We start from the raw sequence: 24351 nt of genomic DNA on the forward strand, positions 1-24351 counted from the left end.
GGCAGTATGCAAAATTTTCATCCTGCGAATATATCGTGTTTTACAGTATTTTACAGCACAATCTATTTACATATATGCAAGTACCAATGAACCTGCTGAGATGTTTTTGTAGAAGTATATTTCTGGAAATTTGATTTTGCTCTAATGCTTCAAATGTGAAATTTATCATGTTCATGTAGGACTGAACAGATTCAATCAAAGTTTACCAATGTAGCATCAGATATCTTTTTAGGGTATCCATATTTGTTGAAGTTAACACACAAAAAGACATAATTGTAATAAAGAAATGGTTCATGTTTTGGAACTGGGCCAAGAACTACGTACTGATAACAGTGTCTGCTCAATGATTCTTGCAAAAGAAAAGAAAAAGAAAATGTGAAGTGAGTTTTGCATGGAGGTAGAATGCAGTGCTCGTAACAACAGTTGTCATACTGACTTGCATTAAGATCTTAATGTCACTTTAAATTATGGTCTTGGTTTCTTGACTTTATTTCCTGCCAGATTTACGACAAGATAGCATACAAGCTGAATGATTGGGGTGAGTCATGAATATTTAGTACACATATCATGAGTTTCGACCTTGAGATACAAAGATTGTGTGGAAAGAAATATGAATTGAGCAAACGCTACATATGATGTATCTGCGTATATTGCAGTGAGAAAGATATATCCCTATGTATACTTCCCTTGCGGGCTTCTGGTAGTTTAAGCAGTGTATCAACCTATTATGCCATATACAGTTGAACCTCTCGTATCCGGACAAGTCGGGACCGGGGCTCATCCGGATAAGGGATTTGGCCGGATACGGGAGACTCAATGCTTTATACATGTACATATACATACACATACTCATTGTAGTACCACATGTAGTAATGTGTATACTGCAACCTTTTCATTGTTACATTTGGGGATGTTTCGGGATGTTGAAATGTCTGAAGGTAAGCAATTTGGAAGGAAATTTGATGCAATGTATGTTAATCACATTGGAAGTAATATGTAATTCATGTGTGTTTGGGTAGGAGTTCTCAAGGAGTTGGGAATTCCCCTTTCTTCCCGTAATCATTAAAAAAAAAATCACGGCGCAGATTGCGTCCGGATAATAGAGAGATCCGGATAAAGGGAGGCCGGATAATAGAGGTTCAACTGTATCATGATTTTACTTGTGGGCTTCAATATTTGTTTGTAATCTTGTTCCAATAAATTTGATGGTGTCAAAGCAAATATGATGGAGGTAGTTATTGGGCAGTACTACCTATTAACCTACATAACAAAATGCAGTGTCATAATCAGGGGTCGCACTTAACTTTTTTTTTTTTAACTAGCCAGGCGGACTACTGAGAATCAATTTTGACACTGAAGCAATATTTTGACTAGCCAGACGGACTAGTAACTTCAGAATTTTATGATTTTTAGCTAGTCCGACGTGATTTTGGGTGGCCAATGGCCAGCGGACCATCGCCAATTTCGAACCCTGATAATGACGCAGGCAAAATTGATACTTGCTCTGAAAGGAAGGTAGAGTCTTCTTGTTTGATTGTTCATCTGTTAAAGGTTGTATAATGTTATATGTAAATGTCGCACCATTTTGTATGGTTGAAGGTTAATGCCTCCTGATGTCGTACTTGAAATTTAACTGTAGTACACCTTAGAATTAAAAAAAAAAAAAAAATGGAAGAAAAACTAGCCCTGTGTCACTCAAGAATATGCTCCCTCTTTGTGTAAAACTTCAAAGAAAAAAAAAAACTGTGAAGAAAACTTCGCGGGAAATCTGTAATATTGTTTCCCCCTCCATCATAAGGAAGTTTCCAATTGCATCATTCTGAGGAAACGTGTGAATTACCAACTCTGAATATACCAGCTTTAGAAAATACGAAAGGAGTCTTATTTGTCAGTGTTTCAAAAGGGATACACGAACTTTTAACTCTTGCTCTTTCCAGGTTGTCATTCCTTCTAATGTTTCTGAGTGTTCTGCCCTTCCTCATGTGTTTCCCCGTCATTTTTTTTTCTTTTCTTTTCATCTGAATTATCTGTTAAAAGAAAATGCTAGTCATGTTGCCAGGGGCATTATGGAGGCTTTTGTCCAAAATTACATTTCATTGATATCTGAAGAGTTTGATCACAAGTGGAGTCAACTCCGTTCTTGTTGATTTCAGACAGTTGTGATTAAAGCTGCTAAAAAAACAGCAAATATGGGATGTTTAAAAAAATTTAATAATATATAATCCTTGTTATGCAGTGAGTCAATGAGTGAGGTATCATAAAGGTTTGGTTTTACTTTGTCTAATGATGGATTATTTTAGATTGTGTGAAAATGGTGCCTAACCCGTTTTACGATCAGCCTCTCCATCTGTTGAAGTTACCTTTTGTCACATGTCTTCTGATTGTCTCCCCTCAGAGAATCACCGGACCCAGAGTGATTATGAGAATGCTCTCATCGTCAAGCTCTTTGCCTTCCAGTTTGTCAACAGTTACTCCTCTCTCTTCTACATTGCCTTCTTCAGAGATGTAAGTCATCAAGATTCTCTCATCAAAGGGAACCCGAACCCAAAGAGCAATGTGGCTTGAATGAAAGCAGCAACATTAGTAGAACACATCAGTGAAAGTTTGATGAAAATTGGACAGTCGATGCAAAAGTTCTGAAATTTTAAAGTTTTGGTATTGAAACCACTGGATGAGGAGACTACAAGAGGTTATGATGTATGTGTGGACAGCAATAAAGAAAATATAAAGAAAATTCCTCAAAAATTCACTTTTCTAGCATTATGAAAGAGCACTTGACTAACTGCTTTCAGAAAGCAGGGGGAATAATTGCTGCCCTTAACATATGTCAGTATCAAGTTGATGGAATGTGCAATTTTCATGAAAAATGAATTTTTGTGGAATTTTGTGGGATTCAGATTTTAACTTTGCGAGATGATTAGCAGCCACTTATGAAATATTAAAGAGCATAGAATTCTAAGGGGAATTCAAAGTTTATTTGATGAAAATCGGTTTTGAAATGGCTGAAATGTCCAAAAACAAAGTAAAAAAAGTGGTCCTAATGAAAGGTGGGTCCCACCTTTTATTAGGATCTCTGTATCTCTCAAAAAAGTTGGAAACCTGAAGCCCCATCTCAACCAAAACTATGCCATCCCTTTAAATTGGTTAAATCCATTAAATCTGCATGAAATCGGAAAAATATCTTTAAAAAAAGGTCAACTTGAGAGAGGAATATGAACTATAGTCTTCTTGAACAGCATGTTGAGATGATAGTTCAAAAAAGGCTTAATTTGCTATTTGTCACAATTGAACAAATAGAAATTGACTGTAGTGGCTGATTGATTTATGCTATCATGATTTCTGACAGTTGTCCCACTATATCACACTATCTTATATTGTGTCAGATAGACAATTATGGTTTTGTATACCCATTTGTAACCTTTGAACTTTACTCTATTGACCTCCAGCAATCCAGTTCCTCCTTCCTGGGTATCGATGGCTTGAAGGACTCCTGTACAGACAATAACTGCATGTCCATGCTGTCTCTACAAGTCTTCGTGCTCATGCTCATCAAGCCGTTCCCCAAGTTCATCAAAGACATCATCCTTCCGTGAGTTCCTCCAGATGCCTAACTACTGTACAAGCTGTTATTTTTGCAAGGGTTTTAGAATAATTTTCACAAATTTCGCAAATCACGGTTGGATAGCAAATTTAAAGGCATAATTTACCATTTGCAGCTGAAAATAAAACCCAGCATTAGTGCTTCAAAATAGTTCTAAAATGTGAGTTAGGGATAGAATGAACCTATGTATAAATTTGAACAGTATAATTGATGTCAAGTATTGTTTGATATACAAAATGTGAACAATGGTTATAATAAAAATGTTTCCAGACCAAACTGTCTACAGTTATGCTTTAATGAGAAAAATGCTGATATCTCCTTATATTTTAGGCTTTATTGCAAAATTTCTATATAGAAGGATGTTTTGTGATACAACAGACCTACACATATGCATCAAAAGTGACATCTTGAACATTTTTGTAAACACTGTTCCCAAAGGTAAACAGGACCTTTAACAATACGCAGAAATGTCTTTATGCTGTAGGGTGATAGTGCATTTATGTTAGCGTCGGTGTCAGTTCGCGAAAATGTCTGTGACTTCCTCATTCACAAAAATATCTGTACTTGAAAATAATAGCTTACTGTAAAAGTGGAAATTTTCGCGGTGTTGAAATTTTCGCGCATTTTGCGCAACGAGAAACTAGCGCAAAATTAAAGCACGCGAATATTTTTGCATGCCGTCTGTTCCGGTAGTTGATGTCTTGATTCTGCAGAATTAAGAACACGGGAAACTCTTCTTATCCGGCCGAGCGCGAAAAATTGGTCATGCGAAAAATATCCACTTTTACAGTATACAGTATGACGGTGCAGCAAGGCTACCAGGCCCCAACATCATCTCCTTTCTGTCTGTCTTTGCCAGAGTTTGGGGGATAAACAATGAGGCAGACATATGTGTGTTAGCTCAATTGTATGACCTACAGGCGGAGGGATATTTGTTGTGTACAAAAGCCAAGTTTGTCAAGCAATTGTAAATTAACATGACTCTTTTGTAGGCTTGCTGAGTTAACCTCATGTAATATGACATGATTATATCTGATACCTTTGTTCTCCTGTACCAAATTTTCGTTAGTTATGTATCAATGTGTCATGCCTCAAAGTAATTCATGTCTCACCATGATGGTCAGTGCTATACTTAGTGCTGCTTTTCTTGTCTTGTGAGCACCTACATATATCTCAAAGATGTTAAATGTTATTGCCACTTATTATATCTGGGTTATCAAACCTGTGACTCTTAATGTGAGGTGCATTGTATTTCAGAATCAAAATTATTGGTAAGTTGTCAAGTCATGTGATGAACAATTTTGCACAGTGTGCTAATGATGCCGATGGCACATTTTTTTTTTCAGACATATGAGGCGCCATCCCTTATCCGCTAGTATTATACAGTAGAGTACAACATATTCCAATGTTCATTGATAGAACCTAACCTAAGAGACCATTTCCTACACAATGCAGGTTTGTGTTGCGGAAGCTGAAGAAGGCAAATTGCTGTGGGAAGGGAAAGGTCGGTGACCTAGACACGGAACAGATGAGTGCCCACGCCCAATACCTGATGAAGGAGAGGAATAAACCACCTGTGGGTGATCTCACCCTGTCGGAATACAATGAGAAAGTCATCCTCTATGGCTTCCTAATGGTGAGTGCCTTAACCCTTCGCATGTCAAGACAGTTACGAGGCAAGTCTTAAGATACTTGTCCAGTACTGCAGGGGTTCTGTAAAAGTAAAAATTAGATGAGGAGCATCCTTAAAATTATCTTACTCTGTGCTTTATGACGACAACCTGAAACAGTGTTTCAAGTACTTTGTGTACCAGACTATAAAGCTGTTTCTGCCTTAAGACACTGGATAGGTTGTTCTCAACAATGCTATCTATAGGGCCTCTGATAGTAGAAGGTTGTTGTGTGACTATGTAGTAGTGACCAGTTGGTCCTTCTCTCTTTCCCTCCCATCAGTTGTTCTCGGCCGCACTGCCCATTGCTCCCCTGATAGCCATCACCATCCTCCTCATCGACATCCGAGTGGACAGCAAACGTCTGGTTTGGTTCAACCGCCGTCCAGTTGCCTTCATCGCCTCCAACATAGGTACAGTCCAAATATACAGAAAACTCACATTAGAGTGTGTGCATTGTATAAAGTCTACCCCAATATAGCAGAGGACAGACAAGAACTGATCTTTCCCAGCAAATATTACGAAACTACTAGCTGTCACACTTTCATACTTGTTTTTGATTGATATTGTCGATAGTCTCATTGAAATTCTGTCGCCATTTTCTGAAATAAACAAATTATCATGTGATTTGATATTTTCTCTGTCTTCCTCCCTGACAAGCAGTGCTATGTTTGCAATGAAAAAAAGAAGGTAGAGAAAGTGAATATTTAACAATAAAATAACTACAGAATCAAATAGAGAGAAATATAAAGCAAGGGAAACAAACAAACATACTTAGTACATATATGCTGAAAAAAGGTTTGCTGTACATGTATTTAATGCCCCTCTGGCTGTGGTCAACCCTGTACCATTTGAAAAGGGCAAAGCATTGCTTCTTTTTTTTTTTTTTTAAGGCCGCATATCTCCACATTTTTTGATATATCTTATCAGTAATGTATCTTACTTGCATGTATATCAATAATGTATTTTGTACCTTTTTATGCCTCCGCCAACGAAGTGGCCGGAGGCATTATGTTTTCGGGTCGTCCGTCCGTCCGTACGTCAGTACGTCCGTCCGTACGTCAGTACGTCCGTCCGTACGTCCGTCCGTCCCGTTTTGTTTTTGTCGATATCTCAAGAACCGTGTGGTGGTTTTGCATCAAACTTGGTATGAGGGTATATCCTTGGGGGATGATACTTTGTGTGGATTTTAGGGTCAAAGGTCAAAGGTCACAGGTTATTTTGTGGGGAAAAAAAATTGAAATTTCATGTTTTTCTCCATATCTCGCAAATGGTTCAAGGTATCTTCATGGAACTTAGTATATATGCTTGTACCAATGGGCAGTGATTATCTAGGGAAGTTGGGGGTCATGGGTCAAAGTTCAGGGGTCAAAGGTCAAGGTCAACTCCTCAAAATATAATTACTTTCCTTATATTTATGCAGTGCCTGAAGGATTTTTTTAAAACTTGATGTATGCATGTATAACCCAATATATATTCTGTGGGAAGTTTCTTGCCAAAAGGTCAAAGGTCAAAAGGTCAAAGGTCAAGTGAAAGTGCTAAATTGCACTTTTTCCTCCATATCTCAAAAATAACTCAAGGTATTGTCATGAAACTTACATATTTATGCATGTTCTACCTAACAGTGATTCTCTTTGGAACTGTGGGGTCAAAGGTCAAAGGCCAGGTTTCGATAATACTATTTTACCATTTGATACTGAAATTATACTTTCTCTCAATACCTTGAAAATTACTCAATGCATAAACTTGTAAAAGGGTCAAAAGTCAAGTGAAAATCATCAGTTCCCCCAAATACCTGCACTCTGACGTTTTAATCATTCATCCAATTGAACCTAGTTCTAGGAAAGTGAACATTCAGCACATTTGTGGCAAACCTGTCATTTTAATATTTTGCCAATTGTGTGAAACTGTCATCACACATTGTCAAGACATTGTACTATAGACCTATTAGGAGAACCATGTATTATGGCGGAGGCATACACCAGTCGCCATAGCGACATTTCTAGTTTTTTTTTTTTTTTTTGAATTTATAGCGACAGATTTGATTTTGTTATCGTGACAGCTAAAATGACATTTGGAGGCAAGAGGTGAATGCCTGTTCTTGTTGTCATTGTTAAACGGGGAGGTAAAATGATGGGACACTGTTTAAATTTACATCAATTTCCTTGCGTCCTTGTAGGCATGTGGTTTTCCATTCTGGATTTCATCAACTTTGCCGGAGTGGTTTCAAATGGTTTCCTGATTGCCTTCACCGCACAGTGGGGGAAGAAGTACAGCAATGCGGAAAAGCTCTGGATTGTCATTGGCTTTGAGGTGAGCAGAGAGAATTTCATGTACAGCCCCCTTTTCAGTGCCAACCAAAGTCTGCTGTAACCAGTTACATGTTAAAGATATTGTTTGCTCTTTGCAGATGAAACGAAAACCCAGCCTTAGTGCTTCAAAATAGTTCTCAAATGTGAGTCAGGAATAGAAACAACCACTGTAAAAAAAGATAATCAGTATAATCAATTTTAATAAGTATTGTTAAGTATATAAAATGTGAACAATGGTTATGATAAAATTGTTTCTAGTCTGAACTGTCTACAGTTATTGTTTTGTAAGAAAAATTGTAATATCTCCTTACATTTTAGGGTTTATTGCAAAATTTTTATACGGTAGGATGTTTTGTGATACAATTGACCTACACATATGCATCAAATGTGATAACTCGAACATTTTTTAAATCACCACTACCAATGGAAAACAGTACCTTTAACTGGTTGAAGATTAGCCGCTTTTGCTAAAACATGCATTTCCCGTAGACACCTGCCAGAGTATACTTGGGACTAACAAAGATAAATTGAAGATTGGGAAGATGGTTCCCTGATGAGAATTAAAAGAATTGAAGAGTTTGTTTACAAAAACCGATAAGTCCATTTTTAAAGATTTTGAGTTACGGTCTCTGTCATAAAGTACAAAATAATACCTTTTAAATGATATATTGGTCACTACATATAAAGGTATATTTTTGAAGTTATGGTCAAAAGAAGCACAAATTTTCTTATTATTCTCTTTATTTTCCTTGACCTTTAATCGCAAATATCTCTATTTGGCAAATATGGACATCGGTTTTTGCAATTGTAATGAAAAGTTAAAGTCAATCCTAAGCCCCATGGAACCAGCATGCAGGCTCTCATCTTTGGGTTTCTTCCTTAGCTGCAACTTTCACAATGTCTTGTTCCTCACCAGTGGTGATCAACTTGTAGGAAAAACTAGAAATCGTCTTTACAATCCTCTGGGTTGTGTTTTTTTTTTTTTCTCTCCGTTTTGACATTTGCCTTGACTATACCAACCTACAACCAAATGAAAAAAGAATAATGTAACCATGAAGTCATAGTTCAATGGCGCGGTTGTTGTTAGGTTTGATGAGCTGTTTAGAAATAAATTGTGTAAAGATATGTGTGATGTATAGATGGGGAAGAGGAGAGGAGAAAGTGAAGGTCAAATAATGTTAATGACATTAATGATGACGATGATAATAATAGCTAGCTGTAGTAGTAATAATTATAACAATAAAGATCATGAAAAGAAGAAAAATGAGAAATGCAAATTCTGTTGTATTAAGTGCATAACACTGTAAGAGTTTCTTTTCACTCAGACCCCTCGGAAAGAAAAATGTGAATCATTCGACTCGTGAAGACATGGCATTAAAAAAGTGATCAGGAATAATGAAAAGAAATTAAAGCAATGCATTCTTCGTGTTATCTCGCTATCATCTCAGATATTGTGTCGATATTCTCTTTACCAGCACATTGTATTCGCAGTGAAATTCTTCATCATGTACCTGATCCCTGATGTGCCGTCTGACATTCGTCTCGCAATGAGGAGGGTAAGACAAAATGTGGCATTTTCTTATGAAGGGAGAGAGACGAGAGAGCGAGATTGGGTGGGGGGAGGGGGAAATGAGAGAGAGCACAAGATAGTAAACACAGACCAATCAATCTTACTTTCAAAAATATTGCTTCTCAAAACTTTAAAGGGATCGTATAGTTTTGGTTGAGACCTAATTTCGGGTTTCTAACATTTTTTGGTGTGATAATGAGAAACCTCTTATGAAATATGAAAGAGCATGTAATTATATGACATATGAAGAATTCAACGTTTCATTTGATGGGAATTGTTTTGAAATGGCTGAGATATCCAAAAAGAGCAATTCTAATAAAGTGTGGGACCCACACTTTATTACGATCGCTTTGTTTTACTTTGTTTTTGGATGTTTCAGTCATTCCAAACCCGATTTTCATCAAATAAACTTGGAATTCCTTCAAAAATGGTATGCTCTGTACTACATCATAAGTGCTTTCTTGGTATCTCGCAAAAAGTTAAAAGCACAATTCTCATCTCCACCAATACTGTACCATCCCGTTAATGTAGGCCTACTTTTTATTGATGATTTGATTATTCTATTGGAGACTACTTTGCATTTTCCTTTATTTATCTTTTGATGAAAACTTCTTCATATCCAGGTTTTGAAAATTACCAATGGTGAAAAACTTTTTGTGGTTGGGTTATTGTCAATTATTGTGGTTGTATGTGTTTGTTTGTCAACATCCAATACAAAGGTATGAAATTCATAATTTGCTGGACTGACTTTGATATTCAAATTGAGACAATTCATCGGACCAATGCATATTTTGTATATTTAATTCAATTCAATTCTGTTTTATTGTCCACTTAGGAAATTAGTCTAATGTTTGCATGCATACACAAATCTTCACATCCATTGTGTTCTTTATTTATTCTTTCCGTGTCATGCTTGCAGGAGAAATTCCAAGTTGCCAAGATCCTGGAGGAGGCTGAGAATCTGCCGCCGATGAAAAGTAAGGAGCTCATGACTAGATTGGTTCCCGATGAAGCGGGTTTCCGCAGCCTCAATTTCTTTAATGGTCACCTCCAGGGATTTGCCACCGACGAGCTGTCGCAGGAAGACAGTCTGAGCGGCTACGAGCCGTCCGCTGTCGCGAGCAACATTGAGGACACGTTTCAGAAAGAGAACGATACCACGGCAAACAAGACTGAGTATGCACGCCACCTCTGGATATATATGAAATTTGCTCTCATTTGCATTTTCTGTTTTTGCCATTCATTTTCGCTCATTTTGGTGGTTGGAAAACAGTCCATGTGGTGGCATATATTGCATCAGTCTCTGTTATTCTGGCATGCCCCAAACCTTTCTGTGACCTTTTTAGCTCATTGCCAATATACATTGTACTCCATCAACTCAGCTCGCTGCTAGTCTTAGAATGCTATAATTGTTTTGAATTCTTCCATGATGCCAACTAGTCATGAAGAAATCTATGCCTTGTACTCTGCTAGTAGTCTGTTGTCATGTTTTCCATGTTCTATTCTGTTTGTGTTGTAGTAGTTGTGCACTTTCATTCATTCTTCTTCATTTGTATTGGTATATGTTGTACTAATCCTGGCTTTTCAAACTTTGTTGCTCTGATATTGAAACAGACTGGAAGGTTGCTAACAGAGCAGTACCCGCTGCATGCTATAAGGATTAGAACCAACACTTGCTGCCGGGCGAAAGCTCGGTGGTCTAGTGGAGATGACGCCTGTCCGGTGATCAGGAGGTCATAGGTTCGAATCCTGCTCGAGTATGTACGCCCATGATCTTTTATCATGACTACTACTAAAACACTGATCAATTCAGTGCTTAGTTACATCGATGTAGGGTGATTGTCAATCAGTTGCAATGAAAATATCTCGACGGAAGAATTTCATGAATTTGAAGAAATGAGATTAATCTTTTAAACATTGTACCTTGTAAGAATTGAATAAACACTCTACTCATTTAACCCCTGCAAACTTAGAAACAGGGATACAATTTGAATTTTACCACTCACAATGTTGTCATAAATGAAAAACCATAGTGGCATGCAACTGATTGACAAATTGCCCTACATCGACGTAAATAAGCACTGAATTGATCAGTGTTTTAGTAGTAGCCATGATAAAAAATCATGGGCGTACATACTCGAGCAGGATTCGAACCCATGACCTCCTGATCACCGGACAGGCGTCATCTCCACTAGACCACCGAGCTTTATTTGCCTAAACTACTTCTATGTCTCCTCTTAAGGCACACCTGATTAACGCTCAGAAACTTGCTGGCTCTAAAACTTACAAGCATGCACATTTGACATTATCATGTAGGCCTTCACAGCATGCCATTCATGTCTGCACGCATTACCTTTCCATGCATAATCTAATAATATATATTTCGTTGGAAGTATCCAATGTCTTTTAGTACATGTACCACTTTTTTTTTTCTCATTAATGCTGACAAAACAGATTATGATTAGAAAAATTCCTCATTATCTGTAGTGTGGAAATTTGACTATGAGTAATAGTGATCTGATGGGGCACATGTCATGATTATTCAGACACACAGATATTTTGCTTTCATGTACTCTTTTGTTTATCTGATAGATAAAGGAAGTAAAATATTTAATGACCCTCCAGTAATGACAGTAAATCACATTGACAGAGCTTTCCAGAGTACAGTTTTTGAAAGTAGGGAACAAAATTGTTGGCTGTTGTAGCACTCATTATTTATCAGTGCCTAGAAATTGATTGAATTAACAGGAACACTGATGAGTGCATGCACTTTCGTTTGCCTTGACATCTCTTTCCTTTTTTCTGACCTTTTTTTTTGTTTTGTTTTTGGTTTGAACGTCAGTACACTTTCAAAAACCACTTTGTTGTAAAGACCTTGTGAAGAACCAATTTGTATAGTCCTCTTGTGTCTGAATAGTTTATTTCTTTTGGCACTATTTTGTGGTAGTCTGTACGAGATGAGCACTCTTGTCAACCATTTTGACCGACATTGCAGAGGATTAAATTCCGTAAATTCTTGTCATTGTTCATCTTATCATCTAATCTAATAAAAAAGTACAGTGCACTATTGTTACAAAGATCATGGTTTATGACAACATCTGCATTACAACGAAAGTAAATATTTGGGTCCCAAATTTATCATTTTTATATGTTTATATACTTTACTGTTCGGATATAACAAAGAAGCAATAAGATAAAAGAAAACTTGTGACACCACAGACTTCGTTATAATGGGAGTCACCCAAAATGTTAAATGCAATCTGTAACTTTTCACAAACTGTACTCCCGCTACCTTGCTTTAAAAAATGCATGATATTACCTAAAGTGCAGAGGCTGTGGAACAGAGGGGAGGGGGAATGGACTGAGCTGGGTACTGGAGCTCCCACTCCCCAAACACACACACATACTTTTTGCTCTTGAAACAATCGAACAAACGAACAAACAACAACAAAAATTCTTTTGTGGGGGGGGGGGGAGGGGGTAGTGAACAAATCTCAACAAAACCCATCAAAACTAAGTTCCAAGGGCTCCCTCTGGATATTCTTCCCATCAAAACAGGGAGGGCCCAGGGATGTATGCCATTGACCCTTGGCAGCCACACCCCCCCCCCCCCCAACTAAAAATAAGTACTGCAGGCCCTGCAGTGTGAATGCTACTCCACTTCATCTATGCTCTCTTTAGCCTTCTAAGGGCTGAGAGGTATTTTTTGAGCAGATTTTCAGTTACATACATTGTATAATCTTATTTCAGCAATCATGCAAAGAATCATGAAAGTTATGTTTTTCTTGCTCTAGAAATTGACAAAAAGTGTATCACATGTGACTGATATTTGTGAAAATCAAACAAAAAGAAATGCTTGACCATGCTGTATTGCTGTCAGTGTCATCCAGATGCTGAATTCTTTTCTAAATTTTCCTAATCTGCACTATTTGCCAAGGAGAAATCTTGCATTTAATTGTTTTGCAAATATATGTTTATCTTTCAGTCTTGTCAGTTTATACTGTGCTGTATATGGCAGTGTTATTCACCCTTAATTCTAGTCGAAACTCTCCTCATGTTGTTACCTTTTTAACTTGTTTTCCTTTTACTTTCTCTATGCGCATCTGCTGCCCTCTAGCACCACTCAACTGCAAAATTTTTCTGCCTCTCCGTCATCAGACGAAGACTTCAGCTAACATCTGTGTTGGTTGGTGGGAGAGTACTAATTCACCTTTAATTGTTTTGTGAGAACCAGTAGAGATGTATGGGAGGAAATAGTCTCCAAACAAGCCTGACTCTCTCTTTTCTCTGCAAAATATCACTTACCTTTCATGCTTCTTCTTCTCTGAATACCAAAGGCCTGTATTGTACTGGTTGAGGTGAGGATTCAGATTTATAACTTTTTTGGTGAGATAATGAGAAACCTCTTATGAAATGTGAAAGAGCATGTAATTTCAAGAAGGATTCACCATTTACTTGATGAAAATTAGCCTTAAAATGGTTGAGATATCCAAAAAAAGTCATCCTAATGAAATTGACAGGCCACAAGTTGTTGTTGTTTTTTTAGGATCTCTTTGTTTTTCCTTGTTTTTAGATATCTCAGTCATTTCAAAACCGATTTTCATCAAATAAACTTTTGAGTCCTCTTAGAATTGTATGCTCTTTAACATTTCATAGAGTGGTTTCTGAATATCTCACAAAATGTTACTAGCTGAATCCTCACCTCAACCAGTACTGTACAGTCCCTTTAATCGTAGTGCAGGATTTTATCCTGAGAGAATCAATAGGATTCAAATCAGCAAAATGGTTTATCTTATCATTCTCTTGACTTCCCACAACAAACGATGGGATGTCTGAATCTAGTTTGACCAGCTAAACGTTGTTTTGAACAAGTCATAGATTTAAAAGAAGAGCCAAACCAGAGTCACAGTTTCAAAAACAAATGAGAGGGAGATACAAATATGAAACATGTGGCATCGAGATAAGCAGGGTAAGCCCTGTCAAAACAGTAGATCTTGTAACAACATCTTTACTTTATCAAAAACAGAAAGTAAGATCAATAATAACTATGGGAATGAAACTAGATATGCAAAATAGATGGATTGAGCAAGAGAAAGAGAGAGAAAAGAAAAATAACAACCTGAAGTGCTGACAAAACAAACTATGGTGCATAGTGGCCACTTCAGGAATAGATAACCAGGTTTTCATTGTATTTATATAGCACACAGGTAAAAAAGTTTCAAGATGTCAGTGAAGCAGCTGAATATGCCTTCAGGTCTTATTCAACCTCTGGAAAAAAAATATAAAAACAAAACCAAAGACTTGCTGCAAGGAGCTATTTCCTGCCAGTACTGATTGTCACTGTAGATACACATGAATGTCGATAAGCATCGATTGTTCTTCATACACCATTGTAGATGTTTTGTTCTCATTATTCATCCTTCCTTTTGTATATCTTGAATCTTTTGATAACCATACATGAGAATGACACCTGGTTACTTGGAACATGATAAGATATTCACTTCTTTTTCCATGCCCACTTCTTAACATATTTCTTCAGCCATAATACGCACCCACTTTAAATTGTCAGATTCCTTTTTTTTCCCCCCTTTTTGTTCATGTAACCATCAGGAATTGTTTGTTCTTTCTTTTCAAAGCTAATAGGCTGCTCTTAAAAAAGAAAAAAGAAAAAAAAATAAAAAATAAAAAACTTTTTTTTTTTTGTCAGCAATTTTTGTGTTACCTCTTTTCAGAGCATTTTACTCGGCTTCATTTTCAAAAAGGCTTTTGACAGATTTGACAGATAATTACAAAATGTTTTGCTTTCTTTCCAAAGGCAATTTTTGCCATTTCATGCTTTGTGCTTATGTGCATTTGCTTTTAAAATAAATTTTGATACTACATATACATCACTCAAGTATTTAACTTTGTATGTGAGTGTGTAGAAATTTTGAAATGGCAAATTTTGGCATAACAAGATCTTTGAAGGCTATGACTGAAAGAGACATAAAGAGTCAGATTAGTCCTTTCAGGACTGGCATCTTAACGTGCTGTCTTCAGTGGGTGTTGCTGATGGGACTAAACAAATTATAGACAGCCTAGAGGACAGGACATGTGATATACAGTATTTATGTCCATCCAATATTCATCAGGGTCTCATTTCATCAAAGATGGTTCTAATAGCAATTCTTGCTGGAATATTATGGCAATTTCTGGTAGCAGCGACCAATCAGGAAGCATGATTCTTGTCAAGACCATTATGCTTGCTCTGTATTGCAGCAAGAGTTGCTATCACAGCATCTTTTTGTGAAATGGAGCCAAAATGTTTGTTGTATGCTGTACAGAGGCATTGGTGTTCATTGTAATGTGATCATGTTTGCATGACTTTTGTGTATCAGCCAATACAGATAGTGATGGATATTTTATGTTCACCCCTATATACAAATGATCATAAAAATCCAAAGTCTGTTTATCATGTGTCACCTGTTCACCTGTTGTATTTCTGACGAGTCAGCAATTCTGAGGAGTTTAGAGGAGAGCGTTGGTGGGTTAAGATGGGCCATTTTGTGTCTATTCGATCCTGCAGGCTGAGGTCAAAGTACTATCCTCATCCCTCTCATACACAGGTTTTGATATGACAGGTGTTTGGGCATTTTGTTTTGATATTTCACATGGATGTGATGCACATTCCTTGTCAGCATTCACTGTGAATATGCAAAGATGAAGAAGAATAAGAAGAAAGGGGTGAGAATTGCACCAGTTCCTCCTCAAGAGATGATGAATTCCCAGTAACTGATACAAGGTGGAGTGAAGATAACACAGAACAACCAAATGTTGATAGATCAAGTATCAGATGCAGAAAAGTTATAACATGAGTTTATTTGGTAGTTTAGATTTAGTCCATGGATTATGGAAAGTGTAATATTGCTTTTATACAGTGGACTCCCGTTATAACGAAGTCCTTGGGACCGGCAGTTTTCTTTCGTTATAATGAAATTTCGTTATAACCGAATGAATAAACAATAAAAATACATAGAGTTGATAATGTTGCGGCCCTAAATTTTATTTCGTTGTAACCGGAATTTCGTTATAACCGTGTTCGTTATAACGGGAGTGCACTGTTATTTTTTTTTCATTGTGCAGATTTTTGTTGTTGGCATTGTTTTTCTTTGGAAGGGGGAGGGGAGCAAAAATTAGCATCCCTGTAGATGTGGCCTAGTTATTTGTGCCGATTTGTCGATTGACAGACTTGGTACAAGCTGCTGTTACCTTGTGATATTTGACAATACAGTGTACCCTGAGCAGAAGTCCTTGTTGCTATGTTTATTGCAGTATGTGGTACAACTGCCTTGACTGATGCTGCATGTTGTGTAGTTTTTGGAAACAAATGTCTCTGTAACTTGTGCCAGTGATCTGGTTAAGATGTTAACCGCACTGCAAATGTGGAGTAAAACTAAGTTTAACGCAGAATTTTGGTGTTCACAGTGAGCCTGGCTTACAGATTTCCCCCAAGTAAAATGGCTCTAAGAGTGAAAAAGTGGGTAGACAATCCTTGGAAATGGAGTCCAACCTCCTGAGTAGGGTACGTGTCTTAGTGGATAAAGCTTGCAGACTATCATTTCCAAGTTTCCTGGTTCAAGTCTCCTGGCAGCAATGGTCTGGTCCTTAGGCAGGGCACTGTGTCCACTTTAGCCTAGTCCTTCAGAGGGAAAAGTAAGCTGTTTGACCTCTGGTTGCTTGCCTACTGGCATTCATCTTCAGCGGACATGTAAAGCAACTCATTCAAATCCTAAAATTCAAACCTGGAATAGAAGACCTTTGATGTTCAGTCTGTTGTTGGGAGCAGCAGCACCAACGGCAGTGAGGGAGATATGTTTGTTCTTTTAATAGTCTGAACCTCTCTATCACATTTGGCCCACCTTAACCCCCTAAAATTTTCTCTCTCGCTTACACAAAACCCAACCAGTGCACATGTACATGTAGATTGTTGTGTTTACTTTGAATCCATTCTCATGTGCTCATGTGTCTACCATTCAGGGATTCACCACTCACTTTATGATGTCAGTAGCATCTGCATTAGAAACAGCATTGTATCATTTGGTGGTTCGTGGCATGATTACACTTGTACACCATCTTAGCATGCCATTTTGTTGATTTTTCTTCTTTTTCTTTAAGGGCATGCTGTTAATAAAGCGTTCTTTTACATTTATCTCTTTCAGATTGAGTTATGGCGAAAATGGAGACACCTACCTAGGCAACGACCTTCCTCCACTCTTACCTCCGGAGCCCACAAAGAAAAAGAAGAAGAAGAAGAAGGTCAAGTCGCCGCGACCTGCTGACCCCGACTTACCCCCTCTACAGGGCAGTCAGATATATTCGGTGGCAAACCCCGGCCTGGCTTACCCCCCTAATTACGGCTTCCACCCTAGTTACCCTCCAGAGAACAGCTTCAACGACACGTCTCAAGAGCTGCCTGTTGCGTACCCCCTTCCTGTGAATCACACATTCACGGGACCGTTTTAGCTGGCCTGTCATTGTTTTCAAGGCCTTTGTTAACTTGTTCTACCTGTGCAATTCATCAATAATCATAATGATTATATATCCTGATTTATTTTTCGGACAAAGTGTATTTCAAAGGTGTATAGTTTCCTTTACTGTTATTTAATGGCCACTTTACTGCATATTTGGTACAGCTCATAAGAACATATTTAGTAGTCAAAGAAAGTCATTGCTAAGATGTCAAGTTTGGTACAGCAAGGATGGGGTGCTTGGCTACATGTGTATGAGGTGGACCATGCAAATTCAATTGTTTGAAAAAGTACTTCCAAAATATTGCTTTAAACAACAACAACAACGGCAACCTTATTTTTGTTATAGTTACAATAACACCATGTCATTGCTCAGGCATTATAACTATCTATCCTTTGAGGGGGTAGGGAGGGAGGGGGGATCTTGAGAAAAAGCTTCTTCGATCAGTAATGCTGTTTGATTCCCACAGTAAAGTGAAGGTTATGATGTCACCTAAGGAGGCTGTTAGGTTGTTATGTGCGGGGCTTTGTGCTTTGAAAGTACTGAAAACTTCTCGGTGACCACATAAATCTCCTCATTACAGACTTTGTTTTGACACTTATAAGAGGCCATTACCATAAGAAGAAAGGCAGATGATGTACACTCAATGTACAATCAGGAGATGGAGTTCTGGAACTTGATGCTGTGAAGGTGAACAGACATTAACTAGTTCTGTTTATTAAAGTTGATGCAAGCAGTTGCTTTGAATTGATGAAAATGCACTTGCGATCAGGAGGAAAGATATCTAGACATTACCAGATTAATATATTTTTTAGATTTATTTCTGTGTTCCACAAAGTTTTCAGTCGTCATACAACACATACATGTCAAATATGATTCACTTTACTTTTTAACTGCCAATCTGCAGAATACAATGACAGAAGTACTTGAGGACTAATTATATACTGAGAATAGCTTAGTAGCATTTTACAGGGTATATGTATTTTTCGTATCTGATTGCTGATAAGGTGCTGTAATTTTGATACATTTTTTGATAAGATTTTTACACCTGCAATCTTCTTATTTGAAAATTATTTCATCTGTAGTGTACCTTTAATGTGAACATTGGCAAGGGGAGAGTATATGATGTAAGAATATACAGTCAATCTTACCTCAGTCGATCTTGAACTGGAGGCAATCCTTCGGTTTATGTGAATTTCTACTTACACAGAAGATTTAACACACATTTATTTACATTTGGGACAGAACTTATCTTCAGCTTAATTGATTTTTCGACTAGTGCGAGGTTGGCTTAGGCGAAGTTGACTGTACATGTACTTCAACGTTTACATTCCTTTTCTACCTGTGAATGTATATTAAACTTAAGGGCTTAAATATTGAACTTTTTGGAAGCATGCTTATCTACCTCTCATCTTTATTTATAAGATAGTCTAAGTAAAATTTTTTACCTGATACATTTTCTTATCATTGGTGAGTTTTATGAAGGTCACAAATCAGAACAATTGATGTATTCAGACTTTATAACAGGGCACTGGTGCTTGGACGAGCTATATGCATTTTTTAAAATTGCTTTTCAAAATATATATTTAATTACTCAAGGAAGAATAACATCTATTTTGTGGCCAGTGTCCTTGACTATGGTAATTTTGTGTGAGCCATGGCATGAGGGTGTGTATAAAACATGTCCTAGTTTTCTTTAGTACTTGATTGCACTGCAACCATGCAAGTTCTGTCGAAGAATGATTAATAAATTCTAGAGCTGATCATGTGAGGCGGTAGCAGATGTTGTTCTCCTAGGATACCCCATGCCAATTTTGTTTTTAATGAACTGTTACAATGTAGATATTTCGTAAAGAGACTTATTCCTAACAAGTTTGAATTTGCGTCACATTTTTGTCATGAGATCACGCACTGTGTATCAATCCACTGGGCTGCATAAAATGGTATGTCATTAGATGTGCATGAAAGTGGACAGTAGAGGGGGTACTTGTACTAATGCTGCTACTGGTACCACCTTTTAATCATCACAATACCAAAACTCTGTGAGTAGAAATCAGATTATGAATTAATTTTGGCTTTGAATTAAGACTGATTTTTCATGGCCCCTTGGAAAGCTACCGAATGAATGTAATGCCAACAACATTGAGACCAACAGCTTTGTGTCCCAATTAATCAAGGACTAGACAGTGTAGGTAAAGTGCCTTGCATATAAAAGGGCTGCCACAACTTTTTTTCAATGTGAATACCTATCAAAACAAGATGATCAAAGTTTACTCCAAAAAAGAACATAAGTGCTTTGGATTATATATTTTTAATAAAATATTCAATTAGAATGTGCATTAATCAAATTCTGTCACCTTGAAAACTGATTGTACCCTTGATTCATACATCGTATTTGTACCATCCATACATCAGGCAGTAATTCCCATTTAGATTCTATTTATTGAGATGTAAATATTTTATTTTGCCAAAGTAATTTGTACAGAAATTTTGAAGAATGAGGCAGGTCACTGTGAATACAATGTCTAAAGTACACTTAGAAGTTATTAATACATCATAGAATGTACTATGCTATGCTTTCTGAGCAGTGTAGCATTATTTTTATATGGAAAGTATGTATGACTTTGAAAATCATGACAAATTTGGTCACATTGAAGTGTCAAGAATGTGAGGAAACTTCTTGTAAGTATCATGTGTATTCTGGACGGGCATTGTGTAGTGAGAGAAGTTAGGGGAAAACAGAATGGCCAGCAAAAATAAAGATTTTAGGATGTGTGTAATTGGCTCTTTATACCTTTCAAACCGTGTTCTTGTATGTATATTTTGGTTCTTTCTCAGAAGTTTTCTCTACTGTTGGTACTGATATGTTTAAATATTTTCAGAAGTACTTTTTTTGTGTTACTTTTCTGCAGCTGTATATGTTGTGAAATATTTGTGTTTTCTGCTTTGCTATGACCATAGCTAAAATGAATATTTCAGTAGTGCTTTTCAATAAAAGTACTGATGGCCTCTTTACTCTAACAGGATGTGAAATTATGAAGACAGTAGACTAACATTTTCATTTCGAAGAGGGAATGAATATGCTTTTTTTCACTTAGAGAATCGCCAATCCATCAAATGTTAATGGATTTTAATTGAATATTAATACTAGATATTTGAAGTTGTTTAAAAGAAATTGTATAAAGGAGTTCTTCATATGTGGAAATATTTTGAGTTGTAAAGTGGTCATGGAAATTCTGTTCAGTTGTTTATTGAAGGATTGCAAATCCATTTAATGGTGTAATAACAGACATCTTGAATTTCACAACAAATTTTCAGCCTTTGTGTGTCATGTAGTACAGTATGTGAGTGAAATTGTCATAGATGTGTAAATTTTGTGTTGAATTTTGATACATTGGGCATTTGTTCCCCGTCTGTTTTAGTTCCTCCCATGCGAGCGTTCATGTGTACTGTTGTATAAATTTGAAATCATGTGCATATGCATCCATTGTACCATACGTGTACATATGATGTTGATAGAACATGTTTACATCTTGATACAATAGGCGGGTTAGTGATTTGTGGTGAATCTTTCCTACTTGTGCAATCTGCAACTTATCAGTTCTTGTATTCAAATGACAGTCCTATTTATGAATTGTAAATAGAAGAATCATGAATCTGTTTCTGTTTTTCAGTTTTTATCTCTAGCCTTGGAATGTGTCAAATGTGTCATGGTGGACATACCACAGAATGATATGAATAATGTGTACTAATAGGAGATCAACTTTGTGCCTTCATATTTTCTGTGTATATCTACTTCACATGAATATAGAGTCATCATAAAGTAACATGAGGCTGTGTTAATGTTATACCAGTGCAGTTGGGCATTTGATATTATCACATGGTGTATATGATATGCATCCCTTGTGAGGATTCACTTCGAATGTGCATCACTCTTTGCTGGACAATTAAGGCGTTTAAGAATAGCTTGCATTCTTCAGAAGATGTTGAATTTATACCAAAGCTGTTCACTGTCCGTGTTTTCATATTCAGGGCATTGTTGTACACATTGTCATGTTTTTCCATTTGGTCTGGCACTCTAGCCCTAATGGTAAATTTGTTCGTCAGCTAGAATTTGTCACAAATGACACAAGATTTGTGTGAATATTGTAAAGAAGGAATTAAAGGATTGATCAACTGAACTCTTGTACATGCAGACATGTGGTATTATGTCGCTTTGTCTAATTTTCTTCTGGGGATTGTAGTCATGTAAGACAGGTCCACCTAACTTCTCAAGTATTGGGAGAAAAATCTTAGTTTTTAAGGAAGTTGTTGAATGCAATGAATGACTGAAATACTGTACGAGCTGAAATTTTCGCGGTGGTTTTATTTTCGCGAATTTCGCGAATTGACTTTGAACCGCGAAAATAACAACGCACAAATAAGTAAGTACAGTTCGACCCTCGCAACCGTGAAATTAACAACACGTGAAAATGTCCTCCAAATAGCAATTCGCGAAAATATCTGTACGCGAAAATTTCAGCTCGTACAGTATTGTAAAAGCTATTATTCTCATAAGGGTTGTATTTTTGTGAATTTCGCGACCCATCGTTGGGCTGCATATTTAACAACAGGCAAAAATACCACCACCTGGTCTTGATCGCATTAAATTTACGGCAGGCATTAGCGCACTTGTGGTAGCTTCAGTGTCAAATTGCGAAAACAACATCTGAAATATCTGTATGCAAAAACAAACAAATTCATGAAAATCAAACCCTTAATTTATATATTTATCTCTATCTATCAATCTATCTATCTATCTATCTATCTATCTACATTTTTATCTACCTGTTTGTCCATCTATCTATCTATCTATCTATTTACCTATCGATCAAGCAAACAATCAACTGTAAAACATGATATTTCGCAGCATGAAATTTTTACGAATTGGAGCTGATAACAGCCTTTTTTCGCGGCATGGATTTTTGAGAGTTGCCTCCAGCATTCAGTGCATATACTGTATATGCTATATATTTCATGGGGGTTTTATTTTCGCGAATTTCGCGAGTCGGGAGCTATTCGCAAAATTAACAACATGCGAAAATATTACCTTCCAAAATGAATCCCTTGGCCTGATGATACGAACATTTCAGTACTAGTATACCAAGTTACGGCTTACCGAACAGACCATATTATACTGGCTAAGCTTGTTTACGTACATATAGCACGTCCACGTCTACTTACGAATACTGTAGTTAGACCTAGAGAGACAACCCAATTATTGCAAGGGGACCACTCGTCAGAAATCTAGTGCGATGGACTTGACCACTTCAAAAATGTTGAATTCTAACTTACTAGTTCGCAGAGTTTGGAAAGTTTTTTTCATGCAGTGTATAACTAGTATCATTCTTATTTGCTAGTAAGTTGAAAATTCACACTTTCTTTGCCATTTCATATTTTCTCTAGTCCCCCAATCACGAATTTAACCACTCGCGAAAATGTGTGACAGCGGCAATTCGCGAAAATTTATGTACGCGAAAATTATAGCGTATACAGTTAGTGTAGACAACAACTTTCGCATGCATTTTAATTCGTGAATATTGGCTCTCGCAAAATTCGCAAAATTACAATGCGTGCAAACATTCCTCATTTTATAGCATCTACCTATCTATTTACCTATTTTTATATTTATCTGTCTGTCTATAGCTATCTAACTAGCATTTCTTACATGTAACTAGCAGTTAATCAATCACTGGATTTTAATAGCTATCTATCTATCTATCTGTACTAGTATCTATCTATCTATCTATCTATCTATCTATCTATCTATCTATTTATCTATATCTATCTATCTATCTATCTATCTATCTATCTATCTATCTATCTATCTATCTATCTATCTATCTATCTATTTATATCTATCTATCTATCTTTCTTTCTTTCTTTCTTTCTACCTATTAGCCATGTCTATCATTAGTATTTTCACAAACATTTAAGAATTCCCATGTATGCACTTTTGTAGCCTACATCTTCAATTTTTGTTTAGGAGAATGAAACCAATGGGAATGCATGTGGAATACTTAGAGCAGTAAAACAAAGCAACTAAGCATGCAGATTTGAAGTTAAAATCGATCGTCACATTTTGATGCAGATGTCAATTCCAAATGCAATAATAGAAGAGAAAATAACCTTACAGAGAAGAGTGCGTGTTTCAGGGGCGAATTTGTGAAGCAAGCCCAGAAATCGTTGATCATCCCGCAAACTCCATTCATAACAACAACAGAGGTAGGGGCCTCTTAGTAACACACCTTGGTAACACTGAATGGAGGGCTCTGGAAGTGAGGCGGGGGGGGGGGGGGGGGAGGGGTCTGGCAAATTTCACACACTGGTGAATACAGTACCTGTGTACGTGCCTGGCTGGTACTGTCGACAGATCTTTTGACCGTAGGATCGTGAAGGTAGAAGCCATCGCTGAACTGTGGTGGATGCTGCTTCGCCCGTAAACCCGTGAGAAATTATGACATAATGTTACTGTGCACGAATTCCCCATGCAGTAGGCTGCTGCTATTTCCAGGTAGCTCAATGCTGAAAGTCGCAAGTCGTTTCTTTTCAACTACAGGTACGTATAACTATTACGTCTTACCGTTATCATTTTATTGTTATTGCTCGAGGTAGAGGACACATACTCGTTCAGTCCCATGTATTGACATT

The 24351-nt window shown here is 37.0% G+C and overlaps 1 protein-coding gene across 1 annotated transcript in view; it reads left to right on the forward strand.

The window, feature by feature from the left end:
* The window catches only part of LOC140234804 (anoctamin-7-like), a 62908-nt gene extending 44931 nt beyond the window's left edge, over positions 1–17977 (forward strand). The window contains exons 14-22 of the mRNA XM_072314841.1: positions 502–538; positions 2396–2505; positions 3447–3589; positions 5057–5237; positions 5555–5684; positions 7451–7584; positions 9059–9139; positions 10073–10329; positions 17352–17977. Coding sequence (XP_072170942.1) covers positions 502–538; positions 2396–2505; positions 3447–3589; positions 5057–5237; positions 5555–5684; positions 7451–7584; positions 9059–9139; positions 10073–10329; positions 17352–17655 — 1377 coding nt within the window. The 3' untranslated portion in view covers positions 17656–17977. The remainder of the gene's footprint in view (positions 1–501; positions 539–2395; positions 2506–3446; positions 3590–5056; positions 5238–5554; positions 5685–7450; positions 7585–9058; positions 9140–10072; positions 10330–17351) is intronic.
* The last annotated feature ends 6374 nt before the right edge of the window (positions 17978–24351 follow it).

The sequence above is a fragment of the Diadema setosum genome, chromosome 11 (assembly GCF_964275005.1).
Source record: "Diadema setosum chromosome 11, eeDiaSeto1, whole genome shotgun sequence".
Lineage (NCBI taxonomy): Eukaryota > Metazoa > Echinodermata > Echinoidea > Diadematoida > Diadematidae > Diadema > Diadema setosum.